This window comes from Mesoplodon densirostris, chromosome 12, assembly GCF_025265405.1.
Source record: "Mesoplodon densirostris isolate mMesDen1 chromosome 12, mMesDen1 primary haplotype, whole genome shotgun sequence".
Taxonomy (NCBI): Eukaryota; Metazoa; Chordata; class Mammalia; order Artiodactyla; family Ziphiidae; genus Mesoplodon; species Mesoplodon densirostris.
The window spans coordinates 39,205,964-39,229,843 of NC_082672.1; the positions used below are offsets into that span (position 1 = coordinate 39,205,964).

Here is a 23,880-nt window from a genome sequence, read left to right on the forward strand (position 1 = left end):
TCGAGTCATGAGGAAAGCATTCTTAGCCATACCAAAAAGATTGTTAAAAACAAAAGACGACACTTTTCTTCTGGTTTATACCTAAATTCAGTTAATCATAATGACCCATTGTCCATGGTCTGTAATTCATTTCAGTACCCTGAAATCACTGATTATGTTATATCTTTGTTTATGCAAACAAAACAATCATTTATTTTTGTTAGGTGTTAGTAGAAGAGAAAGTTTTTTTAAAGCCTCAAGAAAATATTTACGACATTTAAATTATTCTCACGTTGCTAAAGCTTAGAGATGAAGTGAACCAAAATTTTATGAAAATTTTCTTTAAAAATTCATATTTTAATTTACACTTTCTTTATATACAGTGCCAACTAGAAAAGAAAGTCTTCAATTACACAATGTGACAAAAGGTAATCTTGAACTTTGTAAAGATTCAAATGCTATGTTGATGTGGAGGTGCCTGAATTACGTTGGTGCTTAATATTAACACAATTTTTTTAAAGCAAGGAAGTCTAGTGGGTATACACTACTGCTAACAGCAGAGGAAGTGGACAGGTAGGAAATCTAGTAGAAAGCTTACATTTCAGTGGAAAACTAAGAAATGTGGAGATAGAAACTATTAACAACCTAAACCTTCATAAGATATTTGAGTACATACCAGAAGAAGAATTTCTTTTATTGCAAAAGACTTTCGCAGCATGACTACGGTCAAGAATGAGAGAGTAGTAAAAAGAGGAAGCCGAGATGCTGAGATTCATTTTATCTATGACTACATAAAATGTAGCTAATATCATGTATATATTTTTATTATTTATATACTGGTCCTTGAAATTAATTCAATGTAGACGCAAAGTGGGTAGTAGAAGGCAGATGCCAGCATGCACATGTCAGGTAGATGTTCTTTACCTAACATGAGGATTACCTATTTTGGTGATATTATCATAAAACTATAAGCGTACAGCTGAATTATGTAGTCTGGGTCATAAAATTTTAGGCGAATCTAACTAGTCCAAAATGTAACAAAACGTAAATGCTTTAAATTTTAAAGTGCTAAGTAAACATGCCATAATTGAGCAAGAATTTTCATTCATAGTAAATACATAGATCTCTAGTGTGTGTGTGTACCAGGGGTGGGGGGCAGGGGTTGGGGAAGAATCTTGTTTTTCACTGGTTCCCTGTTGTTTCTTACTGTAGTATGTATACTTGTAATGGCAGGGCATATCTAGACACAATTATCAGTAATATTAAGAGGTAACATTTAGAATAAGAGAAATATCAAATTTGTACAAAGATACAGGAACACAATTTTTATATTGGAATTTTCTGCAAAAGCTTGATATCTTTTAAGATATTTAGCCAGAGAATGAAAAGAAATAGATTATTTTGAAAACCTGTAGATATATCCTTTCCTATTATTAGCTCAATTTCCTCCTTAGTACAGGACCAATTATCATTCCCAGTTTAAAGCTGAGTTGATGCTAGATGAAGGGAAGTCTAACATCTCAGTGTTTACATAATAGAGACAGGAATTGCCTCCAAGTGGATGTGACATCAAAGACTTAAGCCCATTCAATTACATTTCACTATCCTACCACACTGTGGCAAATATACGGGAAAGCTTTCTACCAATCAGAGCAGCCCAAAGATAAAATGTACCCCACTTTGTCCCCAAGGATGTGGTCTATTAGTGCTAAGACTAGAGGGCTGCACAAGGGATTCTAGGGATTTGGACATTGGATGGATACTCCTTTTTTACTCTATTCTGTGAGTCCATTATTTCTAAGATCTTCATATTATGAATACACAGAAGGGAAAAATTGTTATATGTGAAAGCACAAGTCCAACCTAGAGCTAGTTGAGAATACAGGCACATTCTTATTCATTCCTTCACTCAACGAATGGTTCATTGAATCTCAATAAATGTTTATTTTATTCCTTTCTAAGTTCCTGTCTTTTTAGCCAACACTAGTATTTTTAAAGGAAAAATTATAACATTAGCTTTACTAAAACATTTTTCTGAATTATTTTGTTTTGCAATTTTATACACGTGCTGCTGTAATATCACTAAAAACATAAGTATCCCCCCCACAAATATAAACCTTTCTGTTGGCATTAGCCTAACTTTTCTAAATTTGTAATTCTTAGGTTTATATCAGAAACTCTATAAGTCTCAAAGTAAAACATGTTATGCAGATTCCTTAAAAATTATATTTTCAAACCTAGCCCTTTAAATGAGACTAATGTTAATGGAATATAGATGTTACCAATCCTCTTTATTTCAGAAAGTTAGAATGTCTGCTGTAGTATTTGGGACAATCATTCCACTTTATATCTTTGTCCTACATTCATACAGTTTAATGGAAAAACATATTTGAAGAACTATAATCCCTCATTGAAACTAATAAATGATTATGAAAAATTAAGCTGATTTTGCATGTTGCTTTTTAAGATTTATATTTTATAGTCTAATGGGTAGTTATTTGTCTTTATTCATCTGTGAAAGGAAAATAATTCTCAATAATATATTTTATGGAATTTGCAAACTGTAAAGCAGATATTTAGATTAATTACATCATACAAAGCAATTTCACTGGAGTTAGGTATAATTATAGTTAAACCAAAGCAATTTAACAAAGATCCTGCTGATTTTAATGAGTGTTTAAAAAGCATAAATATGTTGTGAAATCTCCAATGATTAATAGCTTTTTTGATGTCTCACATAAAAGCGATTAAGTTATTCAAAGATCCTTTTTTTTTAAACATCTTTATTGGAGTATAATTGCTTTACAATGGTGTGTTAGTTTCTGCTTTAAAACAAAGTGAATCAGTTATACATATACATATGTTCCCATATCTCTTCCCTCTTGCGTCTCCCTCCCTTCCACCTTCCCTATCCCACCCCTTTAGGTGGTCACAAAGCACAGAGCTGATCTCCCTGTGCTATGCGGCTGCTTCCCACTAGCTATCTATTTTACGTTTGGTAGTGTATATATGTCCATGCCACTCTCTCACTTTGTCACAGCTTACAAAGATCCATGTTATCAGGCAATAGAGAGCTACATTTCTTCACCAACTCCTAAACAATAAGGAAGAAAGTCAAAAGATATTAGATACATTTATATAGCCTATTGATGTATAATTTCTTTGCATTTTACCTGAGTTAAGCAAGGCTTTTTTTCTTTATTTTTAGCAGAAAAACCTGCAAGAGTATCAAGTAAGTACTGCTTGTATTTATGATAAATTCTCTTTGGCACACAATATGAATTTCAAGCTGAAATTCATGAAATACTTATTTTTTAATGTGTTCAGAGATTGAGTCATTTCATACTATACCCTCTGACAGGAATTTGATAACTTTTCATCTTATTTATGTTGAAACTCAAAAAAACTAAACTACGTTATTTGAAATGATAACTTGTAGCAGAAATACATGTTCTCGAACCTGAAGATTAAAGTGACTTGCATTCAATACATCAGTCTTTTCAGTGATTGAGGTAGAAAGGAATAAATAATCCTGCTTCTGCCTTAAACCCTCAATCACTAAAAATTTGCTACACAGCACATATGGTTGAGCAATAATGTTTCCTTTGCTGTTGTTTTCTAATGCTCATTAACTTAATTATAATTATATATATGAGAAGAATACATAGTAAGGAATGGATCTAATCTTGTATATAACATAAAGAGACTAAACTCTCAGAAAATACTCTCTGAAATGCCACAATCTGGGTATGGAGAGCTCAAATTATACAGGATACAACTATAAATTTCCCTATAAATTCTAAAATTCTGGGAAATAGCAAATTTCCTTCCCATGTTTCTGGATTTAAGAAGACAAATCATTTTAAATCAGTGCTATATACTGTAATGTCATGTGAGCCACATGTATAGTTTTAAATTTTCAAGTAGGCACATTTAAAGGGTAAAAAGAAACAGGCGGAAACAATTTTAATAATTTTATTTAACTCTATATAAATATTATTTCAATATGTAATCAATATAGAAGTATATTGATAATTTACATAATTTTAATTGAGCCTTTGAAATTGTGTGTGTATTTTACACTTAAGTCCCATTTCAATTTGTACTAGTCACATTTCAATTCCCTATAGCCCAGGTGGTCAGTGGCTACTGCATTGGGCAGAGCAGATCTCAGTGTTTCTTGAGAGCTTCTGCTGTGTTCAACATTTAGTGAGTACTGAGGACAATACAAGACAATTGGTAAAGGTGGTACTTGCCATATATCTCATTCAAATTTCTTTGACTGCAAGTAATAGAGCCCCACATGGACTTGCTTCAGGCGTTTAAAAAAAGGAAAATAATTACAAGAGTACAGAATTGTCTCACTGATTCAAGAGCAAAGCTTATATTTCATTCTCAGGAAAGCCCTCTGAAACTATCCCACTCCATACCCTTCCCCTACAGCCAAAGGTAGTCAGGACAGACTTCATATAGGAGATAACTCCAGGATTTGTATTTAAAAATGGTTAGGATTGGATAATTGGAAAAAGAGAGTGTAAAGAAACTCACTGCTCCTGTGCGTTTCTCCATTACTCTCACACTACTACCACACTCCTAACACTTCTGACACCACGCAAGTAGGATTGTTTTCACACCAAGTAATTCTCTGTGACACCAGCTAGATGTCCTACAATTCAATTCATTTCTGATACTAACTGGAGTTAGTATATCATAGGTTAAGCACTCAGTCCCATGAGATTACTCCTCAAATTCAGATGCCAGTCAAAAATAGTAGGTCCCCTCGCTATCTACAACTTCTGTCCTACTTGGCTACAAATTAGACTCTCCCATGACATCCCTCCCTTGTATTAAATTATTTGGTAGAACAGATCACAGAAGTCAGGGGAAAGCTTACTTAGGTTTACCAGTTTATTATATAATAAAAGATATGATAAAGGTTACAAATGAACAGCCTGATGAAGAGATACGCAGGACGACACCTGGAAGGGTCCGAGCACAGGAGCTTCTGTCCCTATGGAGTTGGGGTGCACCATCCTTCTGGCATGTAGATGTCTTCAGCAACTCAGAAGATTCTTGAACCTCGTCCTTCTGGGACTTTTATGGAGGCTTCATCACATAGGCATGATGGATCCTTAACTCAATCTCTAGCACTCTCCCCTTCCTGGAAGGTGGGGTGTGAGGCTGAAAGTGCCACATTTCTAACCTGGCTTGGTCTTTCTGATGACAAACCCATATCTAGAGGCCCACCAAGCATTGCCAAATTAGAACAAAAGACTCTCCTGTCACCCAGGAAATTCCAAGGGATTTACAAGCTTTATACCAGGAACTAGGAGCAAAGACTAATATATATATTTTTCTATTATTTCACAGTGGGCACACAAGAATAGTATATAGAGGCAATCAAAGGAAGAGTTGGCTGGAGTTGAGGGCTTGTGTTTTTAAAAAATTTTTCTTGAAATATAGTTGATTAACAATGTTGTGTTAGTTTCAGGTGTACAGTAAAGTGATTCGCTTCAACACACATATATATATATACTTTTTTTTAACATTCTCTTCCATTATACGTTATTTCAAAATATTGAGTAGAGTTCCCTATGCTATACAGTAGGTCCTTGTTGGTTATCTATTTTATATATAGTAGTGTGTATATTTTAATCCCAAACTCCTAATTTATTCCTCCTCCCTCTTTCTCCTTTGGTAACCATAAGTTTGTTTTCTATGTCTGTGAGTCTATTTCTGTTTTTTAAATAAGTTAATTTGTATCCTTTTTGTAGATTCCACATGTAAGCACTATCGTATGATATTTGTCTTTGTCTGGCTTACTTCACTTAGTATGATAATCTCTGGGTTCATCCATGTTGCTGCAGATGGCATTATTTCATTCTTTTTTATGGTTGAGTAATATTCCATTGTATATATATACCACATCTTCTTTATCCATTTTTCTGTTGATGGACCCTTAGGTTTTTTCAGTGTCTTGGCTATTGTAAATAGTGCTGCTATGAACATTGGAGTGCATGTGTCTTTTTGAATTACGTTTTTCTCCAGATATATGACAAGGAGTAGGATTGCAGGATCATATAGTAGCTCTATTTTTAGTTTTTTAAGGAACCTCCATACTGTTCTCCATAGTGGCTGTACCAATTTACATTCCCACCAACAGTGTAGGAGGGTTCCCTTTCTCCACACCCTTTCCATCATTTATTATTTGTAGACTTTTGGATGATGGCCATTCTGACCAGTGTGAGGTAGTTGTTTTTTTTTTTTTTTTTGGTTTTTTTTTTTTTGGTTTTTTTTTTGGTACGTGGGCCTCTCGCTGTTGTGGTCTCTCCAATTGTGGAGCACAGACTCCAGACGTGCAGGCTCAGTGGCCATGGCTCACAGGCCCAGCTGCTCTGCGGCATGTGGGATCTTCCCAGGCCGGGGCACAAACCCGTGTCCCCTGCATCAGCAGGCAGACTCTCAACCACTGCGCCACCAGGGAAGCCCCTAATATGAGGTAGTTTTGATTTTCATTTCTCTAATGATTAGTGATGTTGAGCATTCTTTCATGTGTTTGTTGGCTATCTGTATATCTTCTTTGGAGAAATGTATATTTAGGTCTTCTGCCCATTTTGTAAATTTTGCAGATTAATCCTTTGTCAGTTGCTTCATTAGCAAATATTTTCTCCCATTCTGAGGGTTGTCTTTTCATCTTGTTTATGTTCTCCTTTGCTGTACAAAAGCTTTTAAGTTTCATTAGGTCCCATTTGTTTATTTTTGTTTTTATTTCCATTTCTCTAGGAGATGGGTCAAAAAGGATCTTGTTGTGATTTATGTCATAGGGTGTTCTGCCTATGTTTTCCTCTAAGAGTTTTAGAGTGTCTGGCCTTAAATTTAGGTCTTTAATCCATTGTGAGTTTATTTTCGTATATGGTGTTAGGGAGTGTTCTAATTTCATCCTTTTACATGTAGCTGTCCAGATTTCCCAGCACCACTTATTGAAGAGACTGTCTTTTCTCCATTGTATTTTCTTGCTTCCTTTGTCATAAATTAATTGACCATTTGTGTGTGGGTTTATTTCTGGGCTTCCTATCTTGTTCCATTGATCTCTATTTCTGTTTTTGTGCCAGTACCATAGTGTTTTGATTACTGTATCTTTGTAGTATAGTCTGAAGTCAGGGAGCCTGATTCCTCCAGTTCAGTTTTTCTTTCTTAAGATTGCTTTGGCTTGTGTTAGAAAGTATTGAAAAGTAAGGATATGTAGGGTGAAACTATGAGGTAGAGAACCTGGAAGCCAAAAAACTTTAGACTTATTGCCACAGAAGGCAGTGGTTTATTTTATATAAAGGAGTGAAAGGTGAAGGAATTGTCAGAAAGTCTAATCTCACAAGAATAGTAGTAATAGAAGTAGTAAGAATAACTGAAAAGAGAAAGGTATGAGGAAGAAAGTATATTTCTTCTTATGGATAATAAGATATAAATGTCCAGGGCATCATGGAATGATACATTTTAATAAGTGGGTTTCTAAGTATATGAAAATTATATTTTTATAGCACATATTTTTTGACATGCCTTTTTAGAGGCAACTATCAAAAACTGCCTCAGATACTTATCAAATCGAACACACTAAAGATCATTTAAACTAAAGAACCATTGTTCTTTTCCTGAACCCTTTTCCAACATTGTATAATTTTTATTTTGTCAGACTTCTTATTTCTTTTACACTTACTTATTGTCTTTAGCTAAAGGAGGCTCAAAAATAGTTCCTGCTTTGAGCCCATTGCTTCCTTCCAACCACATTCTCTACTCTAGTGACTGTATCTCTTGTTTTCTGAACAGGACTAGGTCCTCCACCTCTGATAGGTAATTTTTCCTGCTTTGGTGCTGAATGTACAGAGAATGTAATTCATTTCCAGATTTTTTGGTGGGGGTAGGGGAGGTTTTTAATATGTGGAAAAAGACTGATGTAAAAGAGAGGGGCAGTATCTCTTTCTTAATTCTCATTGCTTGCTCTGATTGAGATTCTTGAAACCATCCCAGGGGACTGGATTCTCAAATACCTAGGGTTTTATCATAGGGATAACAAAGAATCAGCAATGCAATAACATTTCTCTATTACATCCGTGAAAATTACATTGCAAAATCAAATTTTTCATGAGTCACAGATTATTATGGTTTAATCAATGCCTGTTTTTGTGGATTTACTTTTTCAAAGGATGTAGCTTTCTAATTTCTAAATAGTCATTTAATTTTCATTCTATATTTTTTCTTTGTATATATGATAAATATATAATTAATAATTACCTTTCCATGGAGTTTGCAGGAAGACATCAAGAGGTGTGAGATTGTGTTATATTTAAGATCTATTACCTTAAAAATTCAAAGCAAAAGAAATATTCATGTTCTTGAATTTTAAACAGTGCAACCATTTCTTATTGATATTAATATTTTAAGTCTTTGGAAAACTTTTTCTTTGAAAAAAAAAAAAACCTGTACATCCTAAAACATCATTCCCCAGGAACTTGCCCAAAGGGAATACATGAAATAAAACAAAGAAATGAGAAATACATTATTAAAAAGCAAATGGTGCCAAGGGAAGGTTTGCACCTAGAAGATTTTCAAGGCTCTTGACATAGCTAAGCCACTGACAATATATTTATCACAGTGGGTATTGGCGTATCAAGGAAAAAGATTTTATAGGAATCCATAGTTCTTTTGTTCTTAGTATCTAATAGTCAACATTTAAGTAAAGCTAGGTTAACTTGCCCCTCAAAATGAGTATTTTAAAAGGAGTGATGTAGTAAGAACATTTCTTGACATGATTCTGTGCTGAAATTTAACTTTGGCATCTTTTTCTGTAATAATTTTTCTCCGATAGTAAATTGGGAGGATTTTACTGTTAGCACCTCACCAAAATTATCTGCATAGACAGGTTTGGATCATTATAAATTCCCTGAGATCTAATTTTGATACTAAAATAATGAATTTAACTTTTTATAGCTATACTGATAAAATTTAATCTGTTATAGAAATTAATTACTTTTTAATAAAACTTCAAACAAATAATAGTTATATTATTTTAACTAATCCAATGAGCTTTTATATGTTATATTTTTATTATAAGTTACTTTTCAAAACTTATTTGTTATTTTCACAATCTCCTATTGCTTGTCCTTATTTATAAATTTACATTCCATTTCTTAAAACATTTCATATATATTAAATTTTGAATTTGAAAATCTCAATATTTGAAGTACTTTGTGATATAAATTTGTTGTTTGTTGTTTTTTCACACTGTTACTCATGATGGTCTTTTCTGTGTTCGGGACTTTGATTTTGAGGTCCTATTTTTTTTCTTTCCCTCATTTTTATCTGACCTTATCGTTCTTTGTCTCTATTGTCCCTGTCCTGCTCAACTTTTATTCCACTCCTAGCAGCTTCTTACCATTTGAGGGGTCCTGTCTTGAAAGTCAACACTGGCTCATCAGTTTCTCAAGGTCATAGGGTACCTGATGGCATCAGCACTCAGACCTCATGGTGAACACTTTATGCTCACCTGCTAATGACTGGGCAAAGTCCCTCCCAGTTTCAACTGATGATCTCAAGTTGTTCTGACTCACTTTTCATAAAATATCTGTTGGCTGTAGTAGGGTTCCCTATTTTCAGGTATCTCAGAATCCCCATTGTTTCCTCCTGCTTCCTCTTCTGCAAATACTGATACCTGGTGGGTGTTTGACTGACCAATTGTCCCCATTCACAAGTACTTTAGGGTTCACTCCATTTTGTAATAAATATTGTCCATGGCCTTTGCTATCTGTTTTTATGGTGGGATTTGGAGGAGATCTGAAAACTTCTGTCTTCTCAGGAGCCCTGGGACAGTCATATGTTCATCCCACTGTCTCTGACCTAATAAGGGTGCTTAGACCCTACACCCCCACTTTGCTCCTTGTACACTTAGTTTTTGAGTTCCAGTTTTAATTTAATCACTTATCCTCAGGATGACTTCACTTTTCGTGTATCAGCACAGTTTTGTCCCCTTCCTGGAGCAGGAGGGAGGATTCTGTTTGGAGATTCCTTTACTTCCTCTGAATCCAGCACTACAACAAAAGATGTGATTTTGTAGTTGTCGTTATTGTCTACCATAGTATCAGAAGTATTAGTGCCTAAGAGTTTTTTTAATGTCACCCACAAATCTTGTTTTAACCAAGGTTCATGCCTTACTTTTCTAAATTAAAAAGTAAAATATCTGATAGCCTCGTTCCAGACAGCTGTATAAAATTAAATTTGTTATTAAAACTTTAGACAGCAGCCTCAGAAGCAGTGGATTAAAGCTCCACAATCAACTTGATGTACCCTGCATCTGTGGAATACATGAATAGACAACAAATCATCCCAAATTGAGGAGCCAGGAGTCAGTGCTGTGCCTCTGAGGTGGGAGAGCCAACTTCAGGACACTGGTCCACAAGAGACCTCCCAGCTCCACACAATATCAAACTCAACAGCAGCACCCAGCTTCACTCAACGACCAGCAAGCTATAGTGCTGGACACCCTATGCCAAACAACTAGCAAGACAGGAACACAACGCCACCCATTTGCAGAGAGGTGGCCTAAAATCATAAAAAGTCCGCAGACACCCCAAAACACACCACCAGACGTGGACCTGCCCACCAGAAAGACAAGATCCAGCCTCATCCACCAGAACACAGGCAGTAGTCCCCTCCACCAAGAAGCCTACACAACCCACTAAACCAACCTTAGCCACTGGGGACAGACACCAAAAACAACGGGAACTACGAACCTGCAGCCTGCAAAAAGGAGACCCCAAACACAGTAACATAAGCAAAATGAGAAGACAGAAAAACACACAGCAGGAGAAGGAGCAAGATAAAAACCCACCAGACCTAACAAATGAAGAGGTAATAGGCAGTCTACCTGAAAAAGAATTCAGAATAATGATGGTAAAGATGATCCAAAACCTTGGAAATAGAATAGACAAAATGCAAGAAACAGTTAATAAGGACCTAGAAGAACTAAAGATGAATCAAGCATCGATTAAAAACACAATAAATGAAATAAAAAATACTCTAGATGGGATCAATAGCAGAATAACTGAGGCAGAAGAACGGATAAGTGAGGTGGAAGATAAAATAGTGGAAATAACTGCTGCACAGCAAAATAAAGAAAAAAGAATGAAAAGAACAGAGGACAGTCTCAGAGACCTCGGGGACAACATTAAATGCACCAACATTCGAATTATAGAGGTTCCAGAAGAAGAAGAGAAAAAGAAAGGGACTGAGAAAATATTTGAAGAGATTATAGTTGAAAACTTCCCTAATATGGGAAAGGAAATAGTTAATCAAGTCCAGGAGGCACAGAGAGTCCCATACAGAATAAATCCAAGGAGAAATACACCAAGACACATATTAATCAAACTGTCAAAAATTAAACACAAAGAAATCATATTAAAAGCAGCAAGGCAAAAACAACAAATAACACACAAGGGAATCCCCATCAGGATAACAGCTGATCTCTCAGCAGAAACTCTACAAGCCAGAAGGGAGTGGCAGGACATACTTAAAGTGATGAAGGAGAAAAACCTGCAACCAAGATTACTCTACCCAGCAAGGATCTCATTCAGATTTGATGGAGAAATTAAAACGTTTACAGACAAGCAAAAGCTGAGAGAGTTCAGCACCACCAAACCAGCTTTACAACAAATGCTAAAGGAACTTCTCTAGGCAAGAAACACAACAGAAGGAAAAGAACTACAATAACGAACCCAAAACAATTAAGAAAATGGGAATAGGAACATACATATCAATAATTACCTTAAATGTAAATGGACTAAATGCTCCCACCAAAAGACACAGACTGGCTGAATGGATACAAAAACAAGACCCATATATATGCTGTCTACAAGAGACCCACTTCAGACCTAGAGACACATACAGACTGAAAGTAAGGGGATGGAATAAGATATTCCATGCAAATGGAAACCAAAAGAAAGCTGGAGTAGCAATTCTCATATCAGACAAAATAGACTTTAAAATAAAGACTACTAGAAGAGACAAAGAAGGACACTACATAATGATCAAGGGATCAATCCAAGAAGAAGATATAACAATTGTAAATATTTATGCACCAAACATAGGAGCACCTCAGTACATAAGGGAAATATTAACAGCCATAAAAGGAGAAATTGACAGTAACACAATCATAGTAGGGGACTTTAACACCCCACTTTCACCAATGGACAGGTCATCCAAAATGAAAATAAATAAGGAAACACAAGCTTTAAATGATACATTAAACAAGATGGACTTAATTGATATTTATAGGACATTCCATCCAAAAACAACAGAATACACATTTTTCTCAAGTGCTCATGGAACATTCTCCAGGATAGATCATATCTTGGGTCACAAATCAAGCCTTGGTAAATTTAAGAAAATTGAAATTGTATCAAGTATCTTTTCCGACCACAATGCTATGAGACTACATATCAATTACAGGAAAAGAGCTGTAAAACATACAAACACATGGAGGCTAAACAATACACTACTTAATAACGAAGTGATCACTGAAGACATCAAAGAGGAAATTAAAAAATACCTAGGAACAAATGACAATGGAGACACGACGACCCAAAATCTATGGGATGCAGCAAAAGCAGTTCTAAGAGGGAAGTTTATGGCAATACAATCCCACCTTAAGAAACAGGAAACATCTCGAATAAACAACCTAACCTTGCACCTAAAGCAATTAGAGAAAGAAGAACAAAAACATCCCAAAGTTAGCAGAAGAAAAGAAATCATAAAAATCAGATCAGAAATAAATGAAAAAGAAATGAAGGAAACGATAGCAAAGATCAATAAAACTAAAAGCTGGTTCTTTGAAAAGATAAACAAAATTGATAAACCATTAGCCAGACTCATCAAGAAAAAAAGGGAGAAGACTCAAATCAATAGAATTAGAAATGAAAAAGGAGAAGTAACAACTGACACTGCAGAAATACAAAAGATCATGAGAGATTACTATAAGCAACTCTATGCCAATAAAATGGACAACCTGGAAGAAATGGACAAATTCTTAGAAATGCACAAGCTGCCAAGACTGAATCAGGAAGAAATAGAAAATATGAACAGACCAATCACAAGCACTGAAATTGAAACTGTGATCAAAAATCTTCCGACAAACAAAAGCCCAGGACCAGATGGCTTCACAGGCGAATTCTATCAAGCATTTAGAGAAGAGCTAACACCTATTCTTCTCAAACTCTTCCAAAATATAGCAGAGGGAGGAAAACTCCCAAACTCATTCTACGAGGCCACCATCACCTTGATACCAAAACCAGACAAGGATGTCACAAAGAAAGAAAACTACAGGCCAATATCACTGATGAACATAGATGCAAAAATCCTCAACAAAATACTAGCAAACAGAATCCAACAGCACATTAAAAGGATCATACACCATGATCAAGTGGGGTTTATTCCAGGAATGCAAGGATTCTTCAATATACGCAAATCAATCAACGTAATACACCATATTAACATACTGAAGGAGAAAATCCATATGATCATCTCAATAGATGCAGAGAAAGCTTTTGACAAAATTCAACACCCATTTATGATAAAAACCCTGCAGAAAGTAGGCATAGAGGGAACTTTCCTCAACATAATAAAGGCCATATATGACAAACCCACAGCCAGCATCGTCCTCAATGGTGAAAAATTGAAACCATTTCCACTAAGATCAGGAACAAGACAAGGTTGCCCACTCTCACCACTCTTATTCAACATAGTTTTGGAAGTTTTACCCACAGCAATCAGAGAAGAAAAGGAAATAAAAGGAATCCAAATGGGAAAAGAAGAAGTAAAGCTGTCACTGTTTGCAGATGACATGATACTATACATAGAGAATCCTAAAGATGCTACCAGAAAACTACTAGAGCTAATCAATGAATTTGGTAAAGTAGCAGGATACAAAATTAATGCACAGAAATCTCTGGCATTCCTATATACTAATGATGAAAAATCTGAAAGTGAAATCAAGGAAACACTCCCATTTACCATTGCAACAAAAAGAATAAAATATCTAGGAATAAACCTACCTAAGGAGACAAAAGACCTGTATGCAGAAAATTATAAGACACTGATGAAAGAAATTAAAGATGATACAAATAGATGGAGAGATGTACCATGTTCTTGGATTAGAAGAATCAACATTGTGAAAATGACTCTACTACCCAAAGCAATCTACAGATTCAATGCAATCCCTATCAAACTACCACTGGCATTTTTCACAGAACTAGAACAAAATATTTCACAATTTGTATGGAAACACAAAAGACCCCGAATAGCCAAAGCAATCTTGAGAACGAAAAATGGAGCTGGAGGAATCAGGCTCCCTGACTTCAGACTATACTACAAAGCTACAGTAATCAAGACAGTATGGTACTGGCACAAAAACAGAAAGATAGCTCAATGGAACAGGATAGAAAGCCCAGAGATAAACCCACGGACATATGGTCACCTTATCTTTGATAAAGGAGGCAGGAATGTACAGTGGAGAAAGGACAGTCTCTTCAATAAGTGGTGCTGGGAAAACTGGACAGGGACATGTAAAAGTATGAGATTAGATCACTCCCTAACACCATACACAAAAATAAGCTCAAAATGGATTAAAGACCTAAATGTAAGGCCAGACACTATCAAACTCCTAGAGGAAAACATAGGCAGAACACTCTATGACATAAATCACAGCAAGATCCTTTTTGACCCACCTCCTAGAGAAATGGAAATAAAGACAAAAAATAAACACATGGGACCTAATGAAACTTCAAAGCTTTTGCACAGCAAAGGAAACCATAAACAAGCCCAAAAGACAACCCTCAGAATGGGAGAAAATATTTGCAAATGAAGCAACTGACAAAGGATTAATCTCCAAAATTTATAAGCAGCTCATGCAGCTCAATAGCAAAAAAACAAACAACCCAATCCAAAAATGGGCAGAAGACCTAAATAGACATTTCTCCACAGAAGATATACAGACAGCCAACAAACACATGAAAGGATGCTCAACACCTTTACTCATTAGAGAAATGCAAATCAAAACTACAATGAGATATCATCTCACACCAGTCAGAATGGCCATCATCAAAAAATCTAGAAACAATAAATGCTGGAGAGGGTGTGGAAAAAAGGGAACACTCTTGCACTGCTGGTGGGAATGTGAATTGGTACAGCCACTATGGAGAACGGTATGGAGGTTCCTTAAAAAACTACAAATAGAACTACCATATGACCCAGCAATCCCACTACTGGGCATATACCCTGAGAAAACCATACTTCAAAAAGAGACATGTACCAAAATGTTCATAGCAGCCCTATTTACAATAGCCTGGAGATGGAAACAACCTAAGTGTCCATCGTCGGATGAATGGGTAAAGAAGATGTGGCACATATATACAATGGAATATTACTCAGCCATAAAAAGAAATGAAATTGAGCTATTTGTAATGAGGTGGATGGACCTAGAGTCTGTCATACAGAGTGAAGTAAGTCAGAAAGAGAAAGACAAATACTGTATGCTGACACATATATATGGAAGTTAAGAAAAAAAATGTCATCAAGAACCTAGGAGTAAGACAGGAATAAAGACACAGACCTACTAGAGCATGGACTTGAGGATATGGGGAGGGGGAAGGGTAAGCTGTGACAAAGTGAAAGAGCGGCATGGACATATATACACTACCAAACGTAAGGTAGATAGCTAGTGGGAAGCAGCCGCATAGCACAGGGAGATCAGCTCGGTTCTTTGTGACCGCCTGGAGGGGTGGGATAGGGAGGGTGGGAGGGAGACGCAAAAGGGAGGGGATATGAGAACATATGTATATGTATAACTGATTAAATTTGTAAAAAAAAAAAAAATAAAGAATCTGCAAAACTGAAAAAAAAAAAACTTTAGACAATCTTATTCATAGAATCCTCAATTTAATCTTCTTTCAAACCAAACCATCCTCATCCTCAGTTAATACATAAAGACATAAACCTTTGAAAAAGGAAAACATGCCTTCTTGTGGTATATAGATGAAAACTTAATTCAGGATAAAATGATTGACTCCCATTTTTATTGGAGGCCCCTTGGTGAAATGGAATCTTATTGGATATCACTTGCTGCAATGGAATGTTGATGGATACTAACATCAGTGTAGTTTTTGTTAAAAACAAATTAACAATGAATGCATGGTAGAATTACAAAAGTTCTCACAGGATAGTGGCTGATAACAGGGAAATTGGTTTCAGATGGACTGGGTTCCCATCATGACTTAAAAGCATGACTTAAAATTGCTTAACATCTTTGTGCTTAGAAGTCTTATTTTTTATCAATGTGAATAGTGATAATAAAGTTACCTAATTGAAATTTGGGGAAGATGAAGTAAGATAAAAAAGATTGCATAAGTGACTGGTGCAGAGTAAGTGATCATTAATTGCTATCTGTGAGGAGGATGATGATAATGATGGTGATAATGATGAAAATGGGTTACTTCCCTTGTTAGAGATAGGCTTTGCTTATAAGATTTTGTGTCAAAATTGATGAAACAATGAGATAAAATAATAATTTTAAAATCTCACTTATTTTGGGGTGGACTTAAAACAATCCTACTTTTTTAGAAAATGGGTGATTAAATTCATGGAGATTTTGTTCCAGGAGGAAAAAAAAAATGGAGCACTTACTTTTGGCCGAAGCCTTCTAAATAGGCACTAGCTGCAGTTCTCATCCCCTGTGATCACACCTTCTGTTAGATCCTAGAGAAAGTCTGTGTATAAGGCATAGTTGGTGAAATGTTTGTCACTGTCCATTATTAGTCTTCGGGTACCAGCAATGTGGCCACGTTCATTTACTGGTTATGGTAAGTTGTTCTGACATTACCCTCAAAAACAGTTGTGTCTTATCCTTAGAGTGACAGGACAGACACTCAGAAAGGATTGCAAACTTTATTGAATACCCTTGGCTTCACTGTGTGTAAAAGTCCAAACGTGAATTGTCTCTGCATACTTCATTACTCCCTGCGGGCAATTCCAAGAATCTGTGGATATTGCTCAGTGTAGCAGTTAATTTTCTTTAAAACTCATGATCATTTTAAATGATAGAATGTATAGAAGGAGCATTTCACACCTGACAGCTAAAATAGACTGGCTGTCAACTGTTGCCTTGAACTACTATAGATTCTTAGGATGTCTTGAAAAAACATAAACTCTTAGAACATAATACTCTATCAGGCTATTTACAGATAATCTATCAATGAATCAGCTGAGAAAATACTTTGGAGCTTTCAGTATTTCTGCAGACAAAAGGTGATGCTGTGAATTAGATAAAGTAAGAAGAGTGAGGAAGAATACAAAAATCCATGCTAAGTTACTTTTGTGTCTGTGCCTAAGGATCCTAGATGCTTACCTATGAGTATTTCCTGAAACTCTGCACAAATCAGAATAGACTTCCAGTAGAAATAAACATGCAGTAACTGCTGGTACATACACATGCATTATTTAGGTAGTTTTTATTTATTTATCCTGTTTGCTAAGAGAATGCAGAGCAAACTAGGCACTACACAGGAAAATGTTATCTGTAAAACTAAGAAAAATAAATTTAACAATCTATGCTATCGATGTGGATTCTTTAAAATCTTCCTCCTCTCCAAATTACAATCTCTTTTAATCTTTTCCCTTTTTTACCCACCACTACCCTCTCGTGCTCAGGTGAAGAAGCATTGCTTCTCCCAAGATTTATCGATCCATGTTCCTCCTTGACTCCATCCTTTCTTGCCTCCCCTGATCTTGCTCCCATAAAATACATGGGCGGAGATTTTCCTCTTGATCTGCCATATATGTATGAATTTATTTACCTCAAATTCCCGAAATTCCAAAAGTGATTGTGGTTTTGGGAAACAGTTTTAGGAGTCAGAGGAGGACAAGCATGTTTGGGAGGGTCACTGCAAGCTCTCCTTGCCCTAGCCAGACTTCGCTGGCCTGCTGACCACAGTCCTGGCACAGCATCTATTTCCTCCCCACCCTCTGCCCAAGTCAGAGAAGTTGCCTTATTTGTCAGAAAGTTCTTATTCATAGAGACACTTCATGCTGAGTTTATAGATTAAGAGACCCTCTATCTCTTAAAAACCTTTAAATACAATATTTCCTCTTTGGGAAATCTGAGAAATAGATCATGAATTGATATGTCTTTCTTTACTCTCTAGGAGAAGATTCTGAAGATGTACCAGCTTCAACGAAAGCTAAAGGTAAGATTTTTATCTTCAGTTCACTATGAGTTTTCTCTTAAGTCTGCAATATTTTTTCTGTCTGTTTTATTTAACTATTTCTTGATTTGGTTTTCAGCTTTACCTAAGCAATGTTAAGAGGTAGACTTATTTGTAAACAAACAGTTTTTGTATGTTGTTTGGAAAACATATATATATACTTCCATATATTGAAGCCTAACTGGACACTGATATATTTACAAGTAATTATTGAATAATTTTTTGGCCAATCTGCTTACAAGAGCAATATTTCAAAATTATCGTTTCACCAAGGATTGGGGAGATGTTATTTGACAGCAGGAAGTTCACATAAATGTTCAAATATGAGATTGATGTGTTTATTAAGAAAAATTAAGATAACTTGCCTATACTGGCAACAATAGCATAGAGGAAAGATGGAAGGAAGGAAGGAAGGAAGGCAGGAAGGAAGAGAGGGAGGGAGGGAAGGAAGGGAGGAAGGAAGGGAGGGAGGAAGGAAGGAAGGGAGGAAGGAATGGAGGAAGGAAGGGAGGAAGGGAGGGAGGAAGGGTGGGAGGGAGGAAGGAAGGGAGGGAGGGAGGGAGGGAGGAAGGAAGGAAGGAAGGGAGGGAGGGAGGAAGGAAGGGAGGAAGGAAGGAAGGGAGGGAGGGAGGAAAGAAGGGAGGAAGGAAGGAAGGGAGGGAGGGAGGAAGGAAGGGAGGAAGGAAGGAAGGAAGGAAGGGAGGGAGGAAAGAAGGGAGGAAGGAAGGAAGGGAGGGAGGAAGGAAGGAAGGGAGGGAGGAAGGAAGGAAGAGAGGAAGGAAGGGAGGGAGGAAGGAAGGAAGGGAGGAAGGAAGGGAGGAAGGAAGGGAGGAAGGGAGGGAGGGAGGGAGGAAGGAAGGGAGGAAGGAAGGGAAGGAGGGAGGAAGGGAGGGAGGAAGGGAGGGAGGGAGGAAAGGAGGGAGGGAGGGAGGAAGGGAGGGAGGGAGGAAGACAGATCTCAAACCTCAAAAAAATTTACTACAACCAGATACATGACCTTAGGCGAGTGTTTCCAGGACTAAATTTCCTCATCTGTATTGTAAGGTTTTCAACTAATTTAATTTAATGCATTTTTTTCCTGAAGGGTTTCCTGGCTTCCTAGTTTGGCTTGTTATATGATAGATATTTGCTGTTCTACTTCGAGACTTGCCTGTGGACAATAAGAGTTTGCCTAAGAGGTGTTCTTGTCATCAAAATATAAGTTTTGTGGCAGTGGAATTAATTAACAGTGTGGAAAATAGCACTTTGAGAAAAGACACAAGAGAATAGTTTTCTGATTCTTATGAAATAATTTACACTCGTCTTAAGATATTTTTGAATACTAAAATTTTTAGATTTTAAAAAAATTTGAATTATTAAGAACTATAATTTTAATATATATTTTTATTTCGAGACCATAACTTCTCAAACAATTTTATACACAAATCATTTGGAAATCTTGTTAAAATGAAATAAGTTAAGGTTGGGGACCAAGAACTGTGTTTATATCAGTTTCCCAAGTGATGCTGAAACTACTGGCACATGGATCACACTTTGAGAAGGAAGTTTTTTGAACTCATTTAGAATTTGATGAAATCTAAAACCTGCTTTAGATGAAACACACATACACTCATATCTTAACATTTCATAGTTTTACAGGAAACTCGCAAAAGTTCATCTGTGGACACCAGTTAAGAACTTCTAACCTGGGAAAGAGGGTTCAAATGGATAGTGTCAAATTATCCTTTGTTAGATATATACATGGTACATACCACTCAAGCAAAAGAGTCCTTGAATCACATGAGAAAAGGAAAGGATACAGAATACTAGCCTGCTGCTATTCTTTCAGGACAAGGATTATCATTAAAACTTATGTCTCTCACAAATTTAAAATTATTTTGACTAAAATGTTTGTTTCATAGCCAGATTCCATCCTTACCATATTATAACTCTGAGCATCAAAAACCTCTTCTGAGAAAGGAATGGGTGTCAGCTAGCCCTCCATTAACATCAGGACCAGTTTCTATCTGAACAATTGCCTGTAACATTTCCCATTCTTTTCTTTCATTGCCTCCTCTTCTACTCCTGGATCTTACCTACTAAATTTTGTAGTTAAAGGCTGAACAGAATCTGAATAAGAACATAGAGTATATTCTAAGGAGGGCAAGTAGCTCCTGTTTCTTTCATACTGTGCATTTTTTGACATTTTTCAGTTCCCTACGTATTTGTATAATAGCTGTGAATGTACAAGTTATTTACTTTCATATTTTTGTATCCTAGAAGAAGCTGAAGATGTGTCTTCCACAAAGGAGCAAAGAAGTAAGTTTTTTAAAAAAAGATTAAAACTACTGAGGCATTCTGTAGATTGTATATATAAATTGAAACTTTAGACTCCCTTAAGAAGACCAGTATTAGAAGAAAAAGATTTTTAGCCCAGACATGAAGAATAACATTAAAGTAGTTCTCTTATATTTCAAAGAGAAGTTCTGCATTTTTTTCGTCAGGCAAGTGGCACATATTTGGAGGAATTACAAAGTAATGATGGAAGTGGCACTTATTGCAAACCATTCTACACAGCTCTGATCCTGAGCACTCCAACCGAATCTGTGCTTAAATGCGTGCTACTGTCTACTTTATAAAAAGACAGCTGAAGTGATATGCTGAAATTTTTTATATCAAAAAGAAAAAAATGTAGGAATAGGTCTCAGCAATTCAGTTGCTTAGAAACTCATTCTAAGAATGAAAGTTCTTTTGGATTGTTCTCGATATATGGCAGGCTCTTAATATTCGATCTTTGGGATCGTTGATTTTAGAATGCAATCAATATTCATATGCATTTACAAAATTCTATGTCCAAGATTCTCATTATTTCAGTACTTCTAAATTAGATATTTTTCTTCAGATGGTAAAGCAATACATCTTGAATTCACATATGCATAAAAGTCATTGCTGGACAGACTAAAGGAAGCAATTTTTAAAATAGGTGTAACCTAAGTTTGCTTCACATAATGCTTTTAAAGTAAAGAATAGACATTTATCTGAGGAAATGATGTCAATAATGTTCTCTGGGTTTTACAATGTTTCTTAGATGTATTTCTGAAGGAAATTACAAAAATGCCCTCTATAATATAAAATGCCTCCTGTTCTGTATTAATACTTGAATTACCGAACAAATGTTAAGTACCTACTATGTTCTAAGCACCATTTAGATGCTGGGGCTTCTGCAACAGATAAGAGGGAAACTCATTATAACCCTTCATATAATGAGGTTGTGTGGAACATAAAGAAATAAGCAGTTTTAATACTTTCAGATATGGTTGCAAAATCCATAAAGTCAATCTGAGCATGTTTCTGATTTATATAGTAATGCTTTCCCAATTGTTAACCTACTCATAACAAATTGTGGCTTTATCACATAACACTCAAAATCTCTTATTTCATAAATAAATATTAAAACATAATGAGATAGGTGGATTATATTAATGTCAGTTTCCTGGTTGTGATATTATAGTATAGTTTTGCAAAGATGTTAACCATTGGGGAAAACTAGGTGAAGGATACGCGGGCTCTCTCTGCATTATTTCTTACAACTGTAGGCGACTCTACAATGATCTCAAAGTAAAAGGTTTAATTAAAAAGAAGTAAATAAATAAAATAATTCCATTATTTTAGTAAAAAAAGTACCAAGGTATCAAGTACTTTAAGTTCATTTGGGGATTTACTTGTAGCAAAACAATATTTTCTATTTTCATCTTACCATGAAGCAGTTCTATAGTTTGATATTCATGAGCCTTTTATATAAGATCTGGAATAGGCAGCTATGATGATATTTTCACTAATAACTATTTGACATCAATAACATAAATGTCAGAACTGTGCCTATGGCTCAGAAGGTTCATCTGGAAAGTAGCCTGTTACTGATGGACTCTTCCCTGTTTAGTACTGGTGCTGTCGTTTACTGCCATCCTTCTGTGTAACCGTCCAACCCCCAGTGGGGAGAGGGGTTGTGTTCCTGCCTCTGTCTGAGGCTAGAACAAAATAGAAAACAATTCTGGATGAAATAGAGTGGAAAGGAGAAGAACTAAACTCAAGATTTCTCCAAACTGTTTTCATCACTGAAAATCCAATGATTAAAGTCAGCTGACATCATGGATGATGAAATCAGAATAATCCCTTGTTGCTTCCCTTGACTTCTTTCTACCCACACTCTGCTTTATTCTACTTCTTAAGCCCTTAGGCTCACATGGATTTGGCCAGCATGCCCCTCACCCCCATATCCCACATACTGCTAGCTGCAATTGTCATTCTCTTTCCTGGCCATGTGCAAGAAGTCTGTGGTTGGTTGACAGAATGCAAATGGATACGATGGACCACACTGAAGTCAGTAGGGGTCCATCATGGTGAGGAGGGGCTCAACTCACCATCTCTTAACAAAACTGCTACCTGGGAGCCTCGGCTCAGTGGGCCCAGAGCTCATGCTGTATCCAATGTGCACACTGCCTCACTGGGCTTTAACTCCTTTCCTGTGTTGTTTTCTACTCTGACAACAGAGCTGCTACCTGGAGACACTGCCCTAAAGAGTAACTGTGCCACCTAAGGAGAGTGCTTGCCTCCAGAGTAAGGGCAAGTGGAAAACCTCAAGACTTTACAAATCACAAGGCTCTCTGTGGTGTTATTAACACACACACACACACACACACACACACACGAGTTGGTTACTTTGCATATTGATAAGCTCATGTTTTGAAACCTGTTACTACATAACAGTTTTTCCAAATACTGTGCACATCCTAGATTCCTATAAACTAAACACTTTGACTTTCTATGCCAGGCTTTTTTAATTATCATTTTAATAATGGCTTATTATGTGCCAGGAAGGATTTCAAGTTGTTCACATATATGAACTTATTTACTTTCCACAATATTTCTGTGAGGTTTTTGTTGTTGTCTTGATTTTACATGTGCGGAACTTGCTGGTTGTTGCCAAGCCTATCTGGCTGGAGAACCCATGTCTATATGTATTGTATTAGATGGCCTCACGGTGTTTTACCTCTGTTCCTAATCACATTCTACTTGTTTTAATAAATCATCATCCTCTATTCTTTAGGCCCCATCAGCTTCTTCCAATGTGTCTACTTGGATGGATACAATGGCTATGGATTTCAATTTCCTGTCACTCCTGCACACCGCCCTGGAGAGAGCTCTGGCCAACCAAATTCTCCAGAACAGAAGCAACAAGGACAATAAGACACATATACACAGCCCTTACAAGTGCTTTAAGGCTTTGAAAATAGGATCTTCTGTTTGTCCAGAGTGGCACGTGCAATTGAAATCATATAGTCGAGGGAATTTCTTTGAAAATATTTTACTCTTCTGCCTGGTGTAGAAAGAAAGAGTGAGCAAAGGGATTGAATGATAAGTAGACAAGTTGGAGGGTCTGGCGCTCAAGAATCTGTCATTTGTTTGTTGCTGGGTGTGGGTACTTATAGTTTTCTATTTCCACTCACTGTAGGGTTGTTCACAAATTAAGTTAAATTTTACTTAATAATGGTCTTTTAAACATAATTGACACAATGACAAAATGAAATTCCTGGCTTCAGTTATTTACTTTTAAGTGAAAACA

General features: G+C 36.2%; 1 protein-coding gene across 1 annotated transcript in view; it reads left to right on the plus strand.

Annotated features, from left to right (window-relative positions):
- The window catches only part of TRDN (triadin), a 303,903-nt gene extending 280,399 nt beyond the window's left edge, over positions 1–23,504 (plus strand). The window contains exons 37-41 of the mRNA XM_060114534.1: positions 363–407; positions 3,188–3,211; positions 18,222–18,260; positions 20,538–20,576; positions 23,365–23,504. Of these exons, the coding sequence (XP_059970517.1) occupies positions 363–407; positions 3,188–3,211; positions 18,222–18,260; positions 20,538–20,576; positions 23,365–23,504 (287 nt within the window). The remainder of the gene's footprint in view (positions 1–362; positions 408–3,187; positions 3,212–18,221; positions 18,261–20,537; positions 20,577–23,364) is intronic.
- Positions 23,505–23,880: the final 376 nt, after the last annotated feature.